Source organism: Trypanosoma cruzi, genomic scaffold, assembly GCF_000209065.1.
Source record: "Trypanosoma cruzi strain CL Brener 1047053516671 genomic scaffold, whole genome shotgun sequence".
Lineage (NCBI taxonomy): Eukaryota > Euglenozoa > Kinetoplastea > Trypanosomatida > Trypanosomatidae > Trypanosoma > Trypanosoma cruzi.
The window spans coordinates 32,022-49,899 of NW_001849451.1; the positions used below are offsets into that span (position 1 = coordinate 32,022).

At 53.5% G+C, this 17,878-nt stretch overlaps 8 protein-coding genes and 1 pseudogene across 8 annotated transcripts, besides 13 other annotated features; 4 read left to right on the top strand and 5 right to left on the bottom strand.

The window, feature by feature from the left end:
* Tc00.1047053510205.10 (trans-sialidase, putative) lies at positions 1-485 on the top strand (the record flags this gene model as incomplete). The annotated part of the gene is made up of 1 exon (XM_803914.1): positions 1-485. A coding segment is annotated over one exon (485 nt), but the record flags the coding sequence as incomplete, so codon positions are not given.
* Positions 1-11,065: a sequence feature (areas not merged during assembly with more than two copies in the genome that could not be assigned to a particular haplotype).
* Positions 602-702: a sequence feature (T-rich).
* Positions 2,313-3,113, top strand: Tc00.1047053510205.15 (annotated as a pseudogene).
* On the top strand, positions 3,814-4,917 carry Tc00.1047053510205.20 (mucin-associated surface protein (MASP), putative; the record flags this gene model as incomplete). The annotated part of the gene is made up of 1 exon (XM_803915.1): positions 3,814-4,917. One exon carries the CDS (start codon positions 3,814-3,816, stop codon positions 4,915-4,917), a length of 1,104 nt encoding a protein of 367 aa, XP_809008.1.
* Positions 5,407-5,712, bottom strand: Tc00.1047053510205.30 (uncharacterized protein; the record flags this gene model as incomplete). The annotated part of the gene is made up of 1 exon (XM_803916.1): positions 5,407-5,712. One exon carries the CDS (start codon positions 5,710-5,712, stop codon positions 5,407-5,409), a length of 306 nt encoding a protein of 101 aa, XP_809009.1.
* Positions 8,251-8,287: a sequence feature (A-rich).
* Positions 8,631-8,651: a microsatellite.
* Positions 8,675-8,746: a sequence feature (A-rich).
* Positions 8,835-11,159, bottom strand: Tc00.1047053510205.40 (trans-sialidase, putative; the record flags this gene model as incomplete). Its single annotated transcript, XM_803917.1, has 1 exon — positions 8,835-11,159. One exon carries the CDS (start codon positions 11,157-11,159, stop codon positions 8,835-8,837), a length of 2,325 nt encoding a protein of 774 aa, XP_809010.1.
* Positions 11,066-12,007: a sequence feature (heterozygous, non-Esmeraldo-like haplotype).
* Positions 12,008-12,838: a sequence feature (areas not merged during assembly with more than two copies in the genome that could not be assigned to a particular haplotype).
* On the bottom strand, positions 12,446-13,279 carry Tc00.1047053510205.50 (mucin-associated surface protein (MASP), putative; the record flags this gene model as incomplete). Its single annotated transcript, XM_803918.1, has 1 exon — positions 12,446-13,279. The coding sequence occupies one exon, from the start codon at positions 13,277-13,279 to the stop codon at positions 12,446-12,448; it is 834 nt and encodes a 277-aa protein (XP_809011.1).
* Positions 12,802-12,988: a sequence feature (CT-rich).
* Positions 12,839-12,872: a sequence feature (haploid, non-Esmeraldo-like haplotype).
* Positions 12,873-13,718: a sequence feature (haploid, Esmeraldo-like haplotype).
* Positions 13,719-14,292: a sequence feature (areas not merged during assembly with more than two copies in the genome that could not be assigned to a particular haplotype).
* Positions 14,293-14,474: a sequence feature (haploid, Esmeraldo-like haplotype).
* Tc00.1047053510205.60 (uncharacterized protein) lies at positions 14,431-14,865 on the top strand (the record flags this gene model as incomplete). Its single annotated transcript, XM_803919.1, has 1 exon — positions 14,431-14,865. The coding sequence occupies one exon, from the start codon at positions 14,431-14,433 to the stop codon at positions 14,863-14,865; it is 435 nt and encodes a 144-aa protein (XP_809012.1).
* Positions 14,475-17,878: a sequence feature (areas not merged during assembly with more than two copies in the genome that could not be assigned to a particular haplotype).
* On the bottom strand, positions 15,296-16,255 carry Tc00.1047053510205.70 (surface protease GP63, putative; the record flags this gene model as incomplete). Its single annotated transcript, XM_803920.1, has 1 exon — positions 15,296-16,255. One exon carries the CDS (start codon positions 16,253-16,255, stop codon positions 15,296-15,298), a length of 960 nt encoding a protein of 319 aa, XP_809013.1.
* Tc00.1047053510205.80 (mucin-associated surface protein (MASP), putative) lies at positions 17,095-17,878 on the bottom strand (the record flags this gene model as incomplete). The annotated part of the gene is made up of 1 exon (XM_803921.1): positions 17,095-17,878. A coding segment is annotated over one exon (784 nt), but the record flags the coding sequence as incomplete, so codon positions are not given.

Below are 17,878 nucleotides of genomic sequence, written 5' to 3' on the forward strand. Positions count from 1 at the left end.
GTGTGGGTGTGGGTGCGTCGTGTGCATTGGGAAGCACGGAATCCCAAGAGATCTCCCACTTCTACATTGGAGGGGACGAACGCAGTGCAGGCGGCGCAGGGAGCAAAGAAGAAGTGTCAGTGACTGTGACGAACGTCCTGCTGTACAACCGCCCGTTGAGTACTGCGGAGATGACTGCGCTTAAAATGAAAAGCGTTAATATTCCAAAGCTGTATCATGCAAAAACAGAGCCGAGGGGTACTCCGTCTACTCCTGCCGGGCAACAGCCGTCGGAATGGGGGCATTTGGTGGGAAGCAGTAAAGATGCGAGTGGTGGTGTGGAGGGGGCCGATTCACAGATCAGGGAAGTAAATGCCACGGCACTCAGCAGCAACCTCGGAAATGTGTCGCAAGAAAATAACAGCGATGCCGGCACCATGCGTGGGAGCGGACTGCTGCCATCGCTGCTGCTTCTGTTGGGACTGTGGGGGTCTGCGGCTCTCTGAGGAGTGACTGGCTGTTGCGTGGGACACTTGCGACCTCCCCTGCACACAATTACTTCCAAGAACTAAATTATCCTTAAAATAATTCTCTTTTTTTGCTTTTTGTTTGTAATTCATCATTTTTTTCATTTTTTTTTTTTTTTTTTTTTTTTGCGTGTTGCGCGTGTGTGTCCTTTTTTTAATTTTTTTTTTGGTTTTCTGTTTTTTTTTTTTTTTTTTTAGTCTCTCACTCCCCCTTTCTTTTTTGCTTTTGGGGCAATCACTGTGGACGTTTTTTCTTTTTTACTCTTCCCTCTTTCAATTGTTTGTTGCTGCACTCTTCCTGTGAGGGGTGCCGTGTGTTTCCCGCCCAACTGCTCCACTCGCACACCCACCGACACGCTTATGACGACGGCCCTGTGCGCCTCGCCTGCTGCACGCATGAGGAGGGGCCGCGACGAACGGCGCGCTGAGGGAGCCGTGACGTGTGGGCGTGCGACGAGGGCCTGTGGGGCGGAGCACACATTTCTTTCCCTCTTGTTTTTTTTTTATTGCGGCCAGGGCGGGCAGACACCCGCAGCGCCACACACACAGCCACACCCTGCCGCCGTGTTTTTATTTAAGGATTTGTTTTGCTTTGCGTGTTTATTTCGTGCGGTGGCGCACCCTTCGGTGTCGGCCTCGTGAGCATTTCTCTCCTTCCCCTCGATGATTTCTTTTTTTCTTTTGCTGCGCTCACTCTCCCGATGGAGTGACGCGACTCCCGTCATGTCTGCGTGCTTCTCCCAGTCCCCACACACACGAGTGACTGCGCTCTGCGGGCCGCACTCACGCGCCGATGAAAGGGCTGAGGGGAGCAGCAACACGCAGATGACCCCATGAAATATAAACGATGTGCGGACACATGGAGGGTCAGACGGTTGAAAGACATTTAAATACCTTTTTAATTTTTATTTTGTGGGCAAAATATGCAGACAATTTGGTGTGGCCACACGACTGCCAGGCGACCTTTTTAAATTTGTGTGGAGCAGTAATGGACGATTTCTTTTTCATTTATAATTATTTTGTGTGATGGGGTTTACATAAGAGGAAGGGGAACGATTTTTTGTTTTCAATGAATATTGTGTGAATTGCCACTGCTTGGGCTGCAGTGCAGTCATGAGTTTGAGCGGTCTTCTTGTTGTTTCCGTTATGCGTCTTCGCCGTACATTTTTGTGCGTCTCTCCGCATACTCTGCTCCCTCTTTTCCACGTCTTTGCTTCGTGTTTCTGCAGGCACACACAACCACACACACACAAGATGCACATTGCAGTGGATTTGAATGCTCCTTTTGTAGTGCATGCTGGCAGTTGCGTGTGGCGGCTGTTGTCTTCCTCCGTGGCCATGAGGAGGAGGGAGAGAGGGAGCGCGCACCCCGAGTCCATTTTCCTGTGGGTGTGATGCACCGCGTGTGACTGCGCTGAGTTGGGCTCCGTGTCCCATTGAGGGCGGGATGGCAGGAAGTTTTTGTGCCGCGTCATGGATGGATGAGGGTTCGCTTGCTCCGTGTGCGTTGTGTGGTGGCCGCGGGGTTTTGGCCATTTCTCTGGGGCTGCGGGAATGAGCTGGGGGAGATGGTGGTGGATGTCTTCTCCTCCTGCATGGTGGGTGGCTGCTGGCGTTGTGTGCCTTCCTTGCGTGGACGCCGTCTCGTGGTGTGTGAACTGTGCGGCTGGGCCTGCTGCCCTCTCCTCATGTTGTCTGCGCTCTCTCGCTGTATCCGCTGTGCTCCGTCCCTCTCCCTCTCGTTCCATTATTTTCCTTTCCGTCTCACCGATCGGCTGACTGACACCAGCGACTCCAATACGGGCGATGATGACGACGGTGACAGTGCGGCTCCGTGTGGTGTGCGCCGTGCAGTTCCTTGCGCTCTCGTGCTGCTGCTGCTCATCATTGTGCGTGACAGCAGGTGAAGAAGGTGTTGCAAGCCCCAGTCCACTTCTTCCTTTGCCAAGGAAACAAACTGAGGGTGGCCCAAAGAATGCAGGCAAAAATAAAGCTGACGATAATGAAGACTCCAGTCTATCGTCTTTTGTTTCCTGAGTGAATAGGCGCGACACTTACGCATGACTGATCCACTGAGTCCGGCACGCGAGACGGAACACGTTTGGAGGATGAAACGGAACAGTCACTAAGTGATTCCATTACGGTGCACGAAGAAACCGTTTCCAGGAAGGAACAGCAAACAAGTGGACACGGTTTACCGCCCTCTCCACCAAGGGAAGTAAGTACGAATCATGATACGACAAAAGCAACAGGTCCATTAGGCATGCCAGGAGGAACAACTCTCCCGGTTGCTGCGCCAGCACCAAGTAAGAACTCCCCTGCGTTGAAGGGAAAAGATACTGCAAGTACGGGAAAGACACCACGTAATTCCGACACAAAAATGGAACCAATTATGAAGCTGCTGCGCCAGAGAACTCAATTGAGGAACAGACATCAAATACGATGCCTACCACGATGAGGGCCGCTACGACAGAGGCGTCAACCACGAAGACCACCTGCGCACCGTCACGTCTTCGCGAAATTGACGGCAGCCTCAGCAGCTCTGCGTGGGTGTGTGCCCCGCTGCTGCTCGCCGTATCCGCGCTGGCGTACACCACTGTGGGCTAAAAGGGAGCGTGGGCTATGCGTGCCAGCACTCAGCCACGGGGACATGTATACGTCTACTGTGGTCCTATGCAAATAAGTAAGAGTAATTATAATGATTGTGTTTTGCTTTGTTTTCTTCCCCTACCCTCATGTGTGCTCCGCGTTGTCCGTCACTTCCGTTTCGTTGAAGGCATCCCACACTCGTATGCATTCGCAGCGGAGCCGTACGTGGACACACATTTGAGGATAGGTGCATGCGCACTGGAGTCTTGGGTTTATTATCCTATTTTAAATTTTTTGCTTGGTTCTTAAACTTTTGGTCTGCAGGATATTATGTGAGTTTTGCAATCGTGCTGATTCTATCTGTCTTTTGTGGTTTGTTCCCTGCTTCTGCTGCTGCCATTTGTTACTGTGCGGTGGCTGTGCGTGGTGTAGCGGGCGTGTCTCTCCATTTGTTTTCACATGCTCTTGCAGGTTGGCTTCAAGGCGTTAAGTGTCTACGCTGTTTGTGATGATGTCGTGCCGTTTGCTCTGCGTCCTGTTGGTGCCTTCACTGATGTGCTGTTTCTTGTGCGTGTGTGCGACAGTTGCTGCGACGGAGGTGCGTGTGCTGCCTGCCGGTGTTTTTTACTGTTTTTTTTCTCTCTCCTTGTATTTATTCTTGCTTTGCGTTGACGTGTTGTTAGTTTGTGCTGAAGGCTGCACGCAAGTGACAGGAGTGATGGCGATGATGATGACTGGCCGTGTGCTGCTGGTGTGTGCCCTCTGCGTGCTGTGGTGCGGTGTCGGCGGAGGTTGTGAAGAAGTGCCCGGAGTATCTCCCTCTGGTGTGTCCGGTGATCTTGAGAGGGAGGGAGGAGATTCACAGGATTCATCACGTTCTGAACCGCCAGGAACAAAAAAATCAGCCCCAGAAACACCAGCACCAAAAGTTCAACAACAAGAAGTTATCTCACCACCTCCCAATGACCCTCCGGCAGGAAGCGAAGACGGTGCTGGTGGTGATGAGGAAGGAAAAGCAAGAGAAGAAGGTGCTAAGGATGCTGGAAAAGAAAATAGGGGTGTTGCAACAAGTAAAGAGGTAAAAAACCCTGAAAACCACCAGATGTCAGTGAAGGACCCGCAGTTGCGTAACAATGAGGGCTTACAGTCACCATCATTGAATGGAACTCATGGAGTTGGAACGATAACAACATCATTAAGTGGCAGTTTGACAGTTAATACAAATCAACAAGATTTGTCAAGCCCTTTGCAGCCTCCATTACCGAACAGCCCACCGCATGCAATTCCATCATCCACATCTGCAGCTGGCCCTGATAACGAGAAACGTCACGAAAACGGCAATGGCACGAAGAATTCTCAACAGTCTGTGGTAGGAGACATTCAAGAGAAGAATGGCACCGGCGTGAAAGCTGTCGCTTCAACAAGTGGAGAGGAAAATTCACGATTGTCAGTCACGACACTTGAAGAAATGGGTGATGCAACAAAGAAAGGCGACAGCAACAGCAGTACCGCGGCAACCGTGGCCCTGCGGTCTGACGCTGGCACAGAAGGCACTCCGCCCACCAATCATCCGAACCAACCATCCACTGAAGGCGCCACACAACCCGAAACGAATTCCGATGGTGAAGCTGTATCAGCCAACAAATATGATACGGTCTCTCAGAGTGCAGGATCCACAACAGCGCAAACCACAAACGCGAAAACAGGTGACACGGCGAAGCCTGTCGACAGTGACGGCGGCACCGCGGTCTCGCACACCACCTCCCCTCTTTTGCTTCTTCTTGTTGCGTGTGCGGCTGCTGCTGCGGTGGTGGCCGCGTGAGAGTGAGGGAGAGAGAGCCATGCACCGCCCACACACACACTCGTCCTTCTCTCACTCTCTGTGTGTGTCCCCTTGCATGGACTCTCGCCCTCACCTCATCCCACGAAGCACACACATAATGTGCCCATTGTATATATTGCATGCACACCCATGCAGGCCCGTTGGTGCTCTCTTTTGCACGACACGCACCGCTGCCGTCCTGCCTGGCTGCATGGGCGGAGCACCGTAACTGTTTTTTTTATTGCATTGAGTGGGCGACCTCTCTCTCTCCCTGTGTGTGTGATTTGCTTTACGGGAGCAATGAGAGTGTGTGCGCTGGTCGTCCCACGCTTCGGCTTTTTGTTTTGTTTTATTGTTTTACTTGTTTTGTGGTTGGGTGCACCCATTACCCTTGTTTTTGAATTGGTGGTCTGAGTTGACTGCGGACGCCTAAATTCTTTTTTTGTATTTTTTTTTCTTTTGAGATATTGTGAGTGTTTCCTATTCTTTTCAAGCCATGAAGTATTTTCTTTTACGTAAAGCATGTGTCCGTTGGTCCACATCACCCCGCTGTCTGCATCGCTGCTGGTGCTTCTGTTTGTGATGATGTTTTTGATGTTGTTCTGGCAGGTGCTTTGCTGCCAGCCTGACGTACTCCTGCTTCTCGGACAAAGCGATGCGTGCCCACAGGGCGAAGTCGATCCCGGCTGTGGTGAGGGACGTGCCTTTTGGATCTGAGGGTGCGTCGCAGACATGCACCGTCATTGGGAGGAATTGACGGGCGCCCACCCGCATCAATGTGTCGACAAGGGACATGGATGATACCAGGAAGTATTGCAGCTCAGAGCGGTATTACGCAATGAATTCATTGGGGCAATTGAGAGTGTGAAGGTGACGTTTTTCTATGCTGAGAAAAGGGAGGTATTTGTTTCGTTATACTTTGCGGCCACTGTTCTTTAATGGCCTGCGGGCTGTCCGTGGCGATGTGGCCAGTTTTTCCTTTTTTCTGAACGATGCTGTCGTGCGAGAGGTGGTGTTCCCAATAGTCGGATGCTGAGTTGTCGAGGACGGCGGCATTCCCACAGCGTGTGCGGCAGGGCCTCCCGTGGATTGTCGGGGGCTCAGCGGCTGGTGGGGGTTGCAGCAGAGGAGTGACTGAAGGGCTACAGCTGTCATTGGAGCTTGCAGAGGTGCGTTGTCCGTTTTTTGCTCGTTGATACGCTTGACATTTTCGGTAGTGACCTGCGCGTGAAGCACCTGTTGGGAAGACCGTGGAGCTGTCGCAGAATCCACATGTGAGGCCTTCTGCAACGATTGGAGTGCTAGGGATAGTGCGTCGGGCGTGTACCTTCATATTGTGGACGGACGAGAAGACGCTGCTGCAGCTTGGGCAGGGCGAAGTTGATCTGCTGCTTGTCATTCTACGAGGAGGTGCCGTCGACACGCCAGGTGGAGGCTCCGGAGGAGGTCGGGGTGGTCCTGCCTCTTCAGTGTGGGAGGAGCAGCACCACCGAAATAAGGGTTGCTTGTAATCTGCAGGGCGCGTGCCGGTCAGCCGAGGAGTGGGCAGGAGGACGTCAATCAGCCGCTTGTTGGTCGGCAAGGAGTGGCGGTGCTCACGTCGGGAAGAGGTTCCAACGGAGGCAGAGCACAGACGCGGTCCCAACAGCACCGCAGCACAGCCGATCCCAGAGGGCAGGGACGTGGCGCCACCATGCCTCGGGGTATCACAGGCCTTGGATCAAGAGGGCACCAAGCTGTTTCGCACGGACCACTGACAGCATGGAGAAGCCACGGTGGAGGGCATGATTGCGGTCCTTCCGTTTGCGGAGCATTTCAGCTCGGGGCAGGCTGCCGCTGCAACACACTCGGTCTGCTACATTCCGTCCGTCCAGATTCCTGTGGGACTGTCACGGCTGCCGCTCGTACGGTGCCTCGGTGCATCTCCAACCATGTGGTCACAGTGGCCAGAGGTGTTCCACACGCCGAGGTGGAAGCATCACAGTCAGCTTCACGCAGGACAACGGCGATATTTTTCCGTCGTGGCAGCATGCCTGCCTGTCGCGGGATGCCGTCCTTCGTCCCTGCAGTGTGGCATGGCAGATGGTGGTCCGAGTCCATGTAAACGGGTGGACGTACAGTGGGAGACACGCAGCACGCGTTGCGCATTCACATTGGGAAACGAGACGCTGCGGCCGCTGATCCGCGTTGCCTGCGCCGGGTCGTCGGATAGCTCAATCTCCATGCCGCTTGGGGTGGCGGCGAGGTCCTCTACTGCCGTCGTTGATGGTGAGCAACCGTCCCGCAGCTCATGGTGTAGATTCAGGTCGCAAATAACCGCTGCGGGGCCTAAGCGACGAATGTTGCTCGCAACGTGAGCAGTTGCCGTGGGGAGGTTGCAGAGGTTCACCACGTACATGCTGGAGCAGGCCTGTAGGCGCACGCGGAAGACGGTTGTCTCCACGCAGTTGGTGCCAGCAGCGATAGGCGCTCGCACGGCAAGGTGTGGCGCACCAAGATGACCACGCCACCGGCACACCCACTGCAGGCCTGGCGGAAGTCACGGCAGCCAATGAGCCTCGTCGCTACGTCACTCTCGTGCCTGCACTCCTGCAGAAGAACGATGCCGGGATGGTGCTGCGCCAGTCGAGCAGCAAGAGCAATCCTGAAGGGCGAAGGCCCTGAAGTTCTGAGCTGCCAGATAACTACGAGGCCATCCTCATCGGGGCTGCGGCTCTTGCGGACACCACCGCAGCGGGTGATGCCGACGGAGTGACAGCAATGAAACGACTGTGCGGTTCTGTCAGTCGGGCTGCAGGCAAACCGGCTCGCCGCTCCACAACCAACAGAGCGTGGAAACTTCTCAAGGAGTGACGCCGTCGTGTCCCCATCACGCTCGCAGCAATGCCCTGCCACAATCACTCCCACAGAGAGACAATAAAGAGTGTGTGGATGAGCGCCGAGAGCACAGCGACTGTCATCGCCAGAGGAGGCCATCGTGGAACCGTCCGTCACGCGTCAGCACACAACGAGCAACGCCCGCAACCGGAAGTGCAAAAACAGAGGTGAGAATGGTCACAAGAGCAGGCAACACCTTCACACACGGCGGGCATCGTGCAGCCGCGTCATCATTTCAGCACGGGACGCAAGCCCACGCCCCGCTGTCGCCAATGGCATTCATGCAGACCACTGTGCAAATACTTATGTGTGTGTGCTGGAGAAACGGAAAAAAAAGGAAGGAACACAGGGAGGCACATCAGGAAGGCAAGAGGCACAGCTGGATGGCAGCGGTACATGCGGTACGGCCCCAACAACCTCAACAATCACACACGGTGGCGACGCACTCACATCCACAAAAAAAAAAAAGAAACGAAAACAAAACAGAAGAAAAACATGGCGGCAGGGTCTGGTTGTGTGTGTGGCGCTGCGGGTGTCTGCCCGCCCTGGCCGCAAGAAAACAAAACAAGAGGGAATAAATGTGTGCTCCGCCCCACAGGCCCTCGTCGCACGCCCACACGTCACGGCTCCCTCAGCGCGCCGTTCGTCGCGGCCCCTCCTCATGCGTGCAGCAGGCGAGGCGCACAGGGCCGTCGTCATGAGCGTGTCGGTAGGTGTGCGAGTGGAGCAGTTGGGCGGGAAACACACGGCACCCATCACAGGAAGAGTGCAGCAAGAAACAATTGAAAGAGGGAAGAGTAAAAAAGAAAAACGTCCATAGTGATTGCCCCAAAAGCAAAAAAAAAAAAAAAAAAAAAGAGGAATGGGGGAGTGAGAGATTAAAGAAAAAAATGAAAAAAGTAAAAAAAGAAGCAAACAGCAAAAAGAAATTAAAATACTCACAAAAAAAAAAGGATTTTATGAAATAAATTTGTTCCTATGGGAATATTATTTTTGTGCTCGGGAGGGCGCAAGTGTCCCACGCGGCAGCCGGTCACTCCTCACAGAGCTGCAAACACCCACAGTCCCAACAGAAGAAGCAACGGCAGCAGTCCGCTCCCACGCACAGTGCCGCCATCACCCGTTGCTTCTTCCAAATCGGCACTCCCACCAGTAAATGTCAACGGACGGTTGTACAATAGGACGTTCGACACGGTCACAGACACATCTTCGTCACCCGCTGTGTTCTCTGCATTGCCTCCATCCCCTCCAATGTAGAAGTGAGAAATCCCTTTCGATTCTGTATTTTCCAATTTACTTTGCACACTCTCACACACACGCTGACCATCGACGTACACGGAGCCCTGGGCGCCGTTCTGTAACACAATGGCCACTTGGTACGTTTTCTCTGCCTCCCAAGTGCTGCTGTGCTCCGCGGTTGTTCCGTCACTGCACAGCGCCCGCCACTTCTTTCCGCTGCCGTACGACAACTCCACAAGTTTGGTTACTCCGTCACTGCCCGCACGCACACCCATCAAAGGGACGCTGCCACTCTTCGGCTCACCGTGGATGGACACCGTCGCCAGAAGAGTGAAGTTGTAGTTTGCAAAGTGGTACAGCTGATTCTCCCCCTGCTTGCCAACGGGCCACTCCGCCCCTGCACCACGTCCTTTAAATGTCACGCCATCGGAAGGCTCTGTCTTTTTTGCAGGACCAGTTACTGTGGCGTTCACCCCGAGGTACTCGTCCCTCCATTTGCCATCAGAGAAGTTGCCGGACAAAAAGCCAACCAGCCCAGCTGTGATCGTATCAGTAGTGCTGCAGGGAGTGCTAGTTGGACGATCCTTCTCAGTATTTGAAGGAGTGCACAGCTTGGAGACACGGTCGTCCACTTCCTTCCAGGTCGCCAGCACATCCTTCACACGCTGCAGCTGCTCAGTCAGAACCACGGAGACCACACCGGATGATTGACTGTACCCATCGTCCTTCTTCTTCTCGTACAGCGCAATCAACTCATCCTTATTATTATTATTAGTTCCACTTTTGTACAGCAGGGAGCTGGCGGCAGCGTCATCATCGGATACCGGCCCAATATCAACAATGTGCGTATTGTCCGTCAGCCAAAGATGGAGTCCACTCTTTCCATTGTCTTTTTTACTGTCCCCCTCGGAATATACCGGCAGAGTGACAAGCATCACATTTCTGTTATCTTCAACACCGCCAATCGTCGCTGTGATGAACCCGCTTCTAACGCCCTTCTCATGTCGCTTTTGGTTGTTGCCCCACACGCGCGAGAGTGTCCCGAGCACCTCCGTCCACGACTCCCCCTTGTCATCGGACTCGTACACCCTGCGGCGGCCATCATCACACGCAGTCATCATCATGAGTTTTCCCTTCTCCCGCTCCACGACGGAGGGATCACTGCAGCCATAGGCAGACATCCCCTTCGACAGCGTCCAATTCTTAGTATCCTTGGAGGAGTATAAGATCAGAGAAACGTTGTTATTCTTTCTTTTCTCTTCTTCACTTTCAGTGCCGTCCTCCTTCACGGCTTCCAACGGGAACACAAGCGTATCGTCATCCATCTTAATACCCGATCCACCGCTTCCAATCAGCCGTGGCCAGGATTCGTAAAGTTCTACAAACGAAGTGCACGGGAGACCGTCAGTATCTTCCCAAACAATTCCTTTGTCCTGTTCTTCACTGACATTCCCCTTTACCAGCAAAAGACCCCATGAATCCGCGCCAGCCCCACCCTGACAAACAGCGACATTTTCCCTGATGTAAGTTCCAACAAGCATGTAAATATCACTTCCCTTCACAACTGTTGTTGGCAGGCTCACATGTACTCTGTGGAAATTTTGGGAGCCAGCGCGATTCGTTGACTGAGAGGGGCATTTGCCTTCTTCGGAAGAACATTTCTCCAGTGCCTTTGTCCTCAAATTACGTCCACCCAACATTTTTGGGTTTTCACCACTCAACTCAAGGAGCTCCGAGGCAATCTCAGTAAAGTAATAGTTTCCTCCAACTTCATTCTTCTTCTTGCACAGCGCCTCGGCAACGGCAAACACTTTACCATTCACCTCAACTAGACTGGGAGCATAGAGCAAACTCACTGTTTCTTCTTCCTTCTTATCTCTCCAAACAAAATGTTTTCCCAGTGAAGATCCCTGATCTGACGTTGGCTCATCAGCTTGCGCAGCTCTTCCAGTGTCGCACATCATCACGACGAGGAGGAGCAGCACCGCGGAAGTAAACACACGCCGGGACATGTTGGGCCTCTGCGGCTCACTCTCTCTTCCTTCCCTCCTCCTTTCGCTGGATCCGGTCACGCGGCGACGGTTGTGTGTGCGGGGTGCCTTCACTGCAGCAACACGTGAGAGCATACAAATATGTGTGTGTGGGCGGTGTGCTGTTGTTGGTCCTTTCAGTGCCTTACAATTTCACAGTAGCGATTAGTGCTTGTTTGCTTTCTTCGTAAGAGAATGAAAGAAATGAGGAAAAACAGGCTAATAAAAAGGGATGAAAGAACAGGCACCGACACCTACAGTAGGCGGCACCGTCATCCCCGCCGCAGTCACTCCCAACAACAAAAACTCACGCACACAGACACACTGAACGAGACGGAAGAACAGTGCACCGATAACACACGGTGACTGCCATCAATAGCAGTAAAAGCCACGGCGGGTGCTTCTGCCACGCGCCAGCACGCACCGAGCGACGCCCATACCCAGCAAAGCAACCGGCGGAATGCAAAAGAGCACAACGACCCTTCGCAGCACTCGCGCGCTGCCGCCAGTCCTTTTATTGCTGTCTCCTCTAGCACACCCGCTCCTCAACCGCCACAGGCGCACATCACTCCGCACAGGCGAAGAATACCCCGTCGGCAAGTTCACAGCAAGAGAGACACTTCGGCACGTGCAGCTGCTGAGAGGGAATCAATCCACACTCGCCCAAGGCAGCCTCAACAACACTCACTGATTGCACGCCGCCAATATCACACCAGCAGCACGTCGTGAAGGCATATGAAGGGCTCACGTCCTCCCTCCTCGCGAGGGCCGCCGCAGCCAAAATCTTTTGCATGTGTGCGTTCTCAGCGTTTACACCGCTCCACAACGTGAGCGAAATGGTGTATATGTGCTTGTGTGCTTGTCAGCGTATATAATTACAGAGCAGCTGTGCGCCACAAGAGAGTCAGAAGAAAGCAACGGCAGAGAGAGGCAGATAGCACACACGCACAAATTACTCATATCATCACACACACACACGCAGCCCGTGGAATGGGTGCACTCAACCACAAAACAATGAAAAACAAAACAAAAAGCCGAAGCGTGGGACGACCAGCGCACACACTCTCATTGCTCCCGTAAAGCAAAACAAACACACAGGGAGAGAGAGAGAGAGAGAGGTCGCCCACTCAATGCAATAAAAACAAAACAGAAACAGTTACGGTGCTCCGCCCATGCAGCCAGGCAGGACGGCAGCGGTGCGTGTTGTGCAAAAGAGAGCACCAACGGGCCTGCATGGGTGTGCATGAATATATACAATGGGCACATTATGTGTGCTTCGTGGGGTGGGGTGAGGGCGAGAGTCCATGCAAGGGGACACACACAGAGAGAGAGAGAAGGACGAGTGTGTGTGCGGGCGGTGCATGGCTCTCTCTCCCTCACTCTCACGCGGCCACCACCGCAGCCGCAGCCGCACACGCAACAACAAGAAGAAGAGGCAAAAGAGGGGAGGTGGTGTGGGAGACCGCGGTGCTGCTGTCGCTGTCGCCAGTCGTCGCCGTTGTATTTTTCGTGGCTGTGGCTTCGACTGGTGTTTCTTTCGGATTGGCTTCTTTATTTTCATTTCGCTTTTCCTCTCGTGTTCCCGCACCATCAGCTGCTGGATCATCGTCGTCAGGCGTTTGAGTGCCTTTGGATTTCGTATTATTCGATGCTCCCTCCGCGCCAGAAGATATAATTGTCGGCTCTTCACTGCCTGCTGACATCCCCTTTTGTGGCGTCGGTATCATCTTCTTTGATTTTCTTCTCCTCCTTCTCCTTATCTTCTTTTTCTTCTTTCGTTTCCCCTCTTCTTTATTCTTATCATCTTCATCTATTTCTTCCTCTTCATATTCATATTCCTCTTCCTCGTCATCATCTTTCTCGTCATCTTCGTGCTTGTCTTTCTCATCATTTCTTTCATTCTTGTTTTTCGTCTTTTCTTCTTCCGTGTCTGATGCTTGTTTCCCGTGTTGTTGTGCCGCTGATACGTCTGCTCCCGCTGCCGCTACACTTAAGTCTGTCACAGATTCTGCCGATAATTGTGGCTTTGCCGGCACACTGGATTTGACACCTCCTCCAGCGCCATTAGTGGTGTTTTTTCTACCGTCAGGATTATTGCCACCTTGAGACGCACCACCCGGAGGATCTTGAGGTGTTTCAGAACATCCACCACCGCCGGCACCGCACCACAGCACGCAGAGGGCACACACCAGCAGCAGGCGGCCAGTCATCATCATCGCAATCACGGCTGCTCACACAGTCTAGGGAGGGACAAAGAGAGGAGGATGAGAAGAACACACACACATCATCATCAGCAGCAGCAGCAGGATGGAAAAGAAGGAAAGGCGCTGACATGAGGGTTGTTGTCATGAGCATGGGGGACGCGTCCACGTAGGAAGAACAATCAACAATAAAGCACCGGACAGCACGCACACAACTCCATGGCATGTAAAACCCACCCGCAGCTGCCCCCAATGGACAGGAAAGAGGACGCAACAGTGCGGCAGGAACACAAAGATGCCGTTGCAGAAAAGGATCCCAAAACGGCGCAAAAAAGAAACAAAAAAATAAAGTCTTCCTCCACAGCGGCTACATCCAACAAGTTAAGTAATAATAACAGAAACAAACACCACACACGGCAACTCACAGAAGCAGTGAGTTCCTTGTCGCCAAACTTCATGGATGCACGCCACCGCACTCCTCGGGTGTCCATCGCTCCGCCGTATTCCTCCTTCCCGCGGCACTCAATCGGGTCCATCCGCACCCGTCGCCACGCCACACTCAACGACCCAAAAGACAACCGCCCAACGACTGTTGCAGAAATCGCACACCCGCGCCAAAGCACGCGACGCAACATCATGTCACGTGGACCCCGCCCTCAGAAGAACGTCATTTCAACCGTTTGGCCGGCACACGGTACAATCGATCGACGAAACAAAGAAGTAAGGCAGGCACTTAATCAAGGACTCTCCACACACACACACAAAGCCCTTTTAATGCCGCCGCTGCTGCCACGGGAACGGTACCCGAGAGGAAAATGACACGCAGTAAAAAAACCTCGCAAGAGAAAACAATCCACACGTCCATATGCAAAGCGCCACTCAGGCTGCTGCGGCTGCGGGGTCCGTGGGCAAAAATGCGCCTTACTGAATCCCGCCAGTTATGTCAGTCTCCCCTCCCACCAATGTAGCGCATAATGCACGGCGTGCATCCACAGGCATCCACTCCCGGTGCCCTAGCAACACTTCAGAACACACATAATGGAGAAGGGAAGCAGAATTACACAATGCAAAAGCAATATAAATAAAAATAAGAAAATCAAAACCACACAGATCCCTCGCACACGCACACAAACACAGCACAGTATCCCTCAGAAGAAGTCAAAAAAATGTTTATCCCTGAACCCATTAAAAACACGCATGGTGCCGACACATTAGCGACCAACACAAAAAGGGAGAGTGTACACAGCATTCCACCGGAAAAAAGTATACAGACAAGCAGAGCGTATGTATATACTGATAGGGACATGCCAGTTGATATAGGCCTTTCTCTCCTGCACCCACTGCTGAGTGTTGGCACCGCAGGACGCGACAAGCAGAAGAATCAGCGGAAAGGGACAAGCCGCAGCCGCAGTGTTACTGCCATGGATCGGAGGCGGGGTGTCCTTCATGTCTGCCTCCCAACCCCCGCGCACCACCGCCGCGTCATCCTCCCTCGGCGGAGGGTCCACGGCACCCTGCGCGTCATCAGCGGCATCAGGGCCCTTGGGTCCCGTGGCTGCAGCACCGCCACCGTCCTTGTCGCTGACGGCCTCATCTCCTAATGATTGTTCCACAACAGACGTCACACCATCGGCGGCCACATCGTCGCTGTCCGGAAGATCGCTCTCCTTCTCCGCCTCCTGCGGTGAAACCACGGTGTCGCTGGGCAAGAGCACACCGTTGCCGTCGTGGCGCCTGCGGCGACTTACTTCTCTGGCGACAGATGCTTCTGGAGAGCAGCCGTGTCTACATCCTTCGGTGGTGTGCCATGGCCGGTCCCAATGCTCTCTGGATCGGGGACGGATGCCCGTGGCAAAGCTTGTTCAGTAGATGCAGGTAGAACCGTCCTGTACCACACCCTCTCTCCTCGCCGTCCCACGGAACCACTGGAAGCAGGCTGCCGCTGGTGGCGGATATCGTGCACACCTGCGCGTGGTCACGGAAAATAACGGTCCCCTCGTCGTAGGGCGGAGTGGCCCACGTAATCATCGCTCAGACCGTGCATGGGACACAACGGACGTTACCCTTCTCAGTCACTCTCAGATGCACCTGCATGCCGAGGCACCGCAATGCCGCATGCATGGCAGCACTCAGATGTATGTGTCTCCCGGGTCCCTCGCATCCGTCGTGTTGGTGGGAAGCGTGTCCAGACACCACGAAGCGGGCTTGTCCCCAGGCATCGCAGACAAATATTCTACCCTCCAAATAACAGCGGCAGCATCCCCACATCCAGTGCGGGACCACTGACGGAGCAACTTTCCATCGGGCGTTTTGCTGACCCTTCATGGATACTCCGTCTACACACCAACCACTGGAATACCGATCCGACGTGCAGCGTCTGGCGGGAATGCTCGCTTCGCAAAAAATGCGGAAATATTCACTCATGTTCAGTGCGGAGCACTTCCACCGCAGTAGTGCACAGTTCGAATTCCTCCACCAACGCATCGGCTCCGCCATCTCCCACTTCACCCTCATGCAGCCCAGGTCAGCCGTTGCGGCCAGCGTCACCTCCGTGCAGTAGACGGCACAACCAATAGATGCCATCCACTCATCCTTCGTGTGGTGCTGCGGCCAGTGCGACTCCAGCGTCCTCCCGTCCCCATCGCCATCCTGCAGCTCCATGCCATCAATGTCGTCGCAGTCTTGGTGCTTCCTCGCAGCCATCGCGGCAGTCGTCGAGTGCACCACCACCGACAGCGCCGCAGCCACGCACAGCACCATGTCAGCATTGGCAACACCAGTAGAACAATGCCCAGCACGCACCGTGAACCGACTGCAGGCGCTGCCCGTGGCAAATGGGGGTGCAATCAAAGGACCCTCCAGTGGCTGCACGAGCATACGGTCCGCATGCGGGTGGACAGCAGCAGGGACAACTTCATTCTCGAGAATGATCCCATTCTCAGAGGATACAACGTCATCCTCACAGTGGCGATTGCCATTCGATGAATTCATTGCGTAGTACCGCTCTGAGACGCAATACTTCCTGGCATCATCCAGGTCCCTTGTGGATACGTTGAAGCGGATGGGCGCCTATCCATCCCTCCCAATGACGGTGTACATCGGCAGCGCACCCAATGCTCCAAAAAGGGCACGTCCCTCACAACTACTCAAATCAAACTCGCGCTGTCGGCACGCATAACATATTCAAAGGATCGAGGGTACGTCAAAGTGACAGCAAAGCACCGCTGGCAATCACACCACAAACACCATCACATGCAGTGGCGCTATCGCTTCAGTCTACTATGGGGTGTAGAGCAAGTAAACCATTGATGTGGGTGTTAGGCAAATATTTCGTGGCTTGCTAAAGCAACAAGAACCGATTGCGTGGGAAGAAACAAAAAACAAAAGAGAATATTCAGCCATCCGCAGTTTAGGAAGAAAACCAATCAATAAAAGTAAAATGAAAGCACCCAACCACAACATAAGCAAAACAAAAACAAAACAAAAAGCCGAAGCGTGGGACGACCAGCGCACACACTCTCATTGCTCCCGTAAAGCAAAACACACACACAGGGAGAGAGAGAGGTCGCCCATTCAATGCAATAAAAACAAAACAAAAACAGTTACGGTGCTCCGCCCATGCAGCCAGGCAGGACGGCAGCGGTGCGTGTCGTGCAAAAGAGAGCACCAACGGGCATGCATGGGTGTGCATGAATATATACAATGGTCACATTATGTGTGTGCTTCGTGGGATGAGGTGAGGGCGAGAGTCCGTGCAAGGGGACACACACAGAGAGAGAGAGAAAGACGAGTGTGTGTGCGGGCGGTGCATGGCTCTCTCTCCCTCACTCTCACGCGGCCACCACCGCAGCAGTCGCAGCCGCACACGCAACAACAAGGAGAAGCAAGAGAGGGGAGGTGGTGTGCGAGACCGCGGTGCTGCCGTCACTGTCGCCAGTCGTCGCCGTTGTATTTTTCATGGCTGTGGCTTCGACTGGTGTTTCCTTTGGATTGGCTTCTTTATTTTCATCCGGTTTTCCCTCTCCTGCCCCTGCACCATCAGCTGCTGAATCATTGCTCGGGATGTCCCCTTCAGTGCTCTTGTCAGCTTCATTATTGGCGGCACCACCGTTTGCCGTGGGTGATGGTGGCCTTGATTCTGCATTGTCGTCTTGGACGCGTTTTAGCGGTTGCACGGGTGGTAAATCCTCAGTGCTGGACGGTCCATTCATTGTTGCTGGTGGTAGCGATGGTGTTGCTGTTTGTATTTCTGCATCCTTGGCTGGACTTCCACGTGTCTCTGTTGGTGCCTCATGACTTAAGCTTTTTTTGTCTCCTGTTTTTTTTGGTTCTTCTTCCGCCTTCTCTTCAGGACTGTCAGATTTACTGCGAAGATTGTTTTCTTCTTCTGTCAGTGTCTCATCGGAGGATTCATTTCTCTCGGAAGTATTCTCCGAGTTACCATCGTTGCCACTCTTGCTGCCAGGGCTGCCAGAAGATGATGAAGAAGACGATTGATCAACCCTTTGGTGTTGGGGCTCGGTTGTTTTACCGTCCGTGTGATCCCTCTTATCTACTTCCTTTCCTCCATTTAGACCCAACCCTTCTGGCTTTCCCTGCTGTCCTTCTGTATCT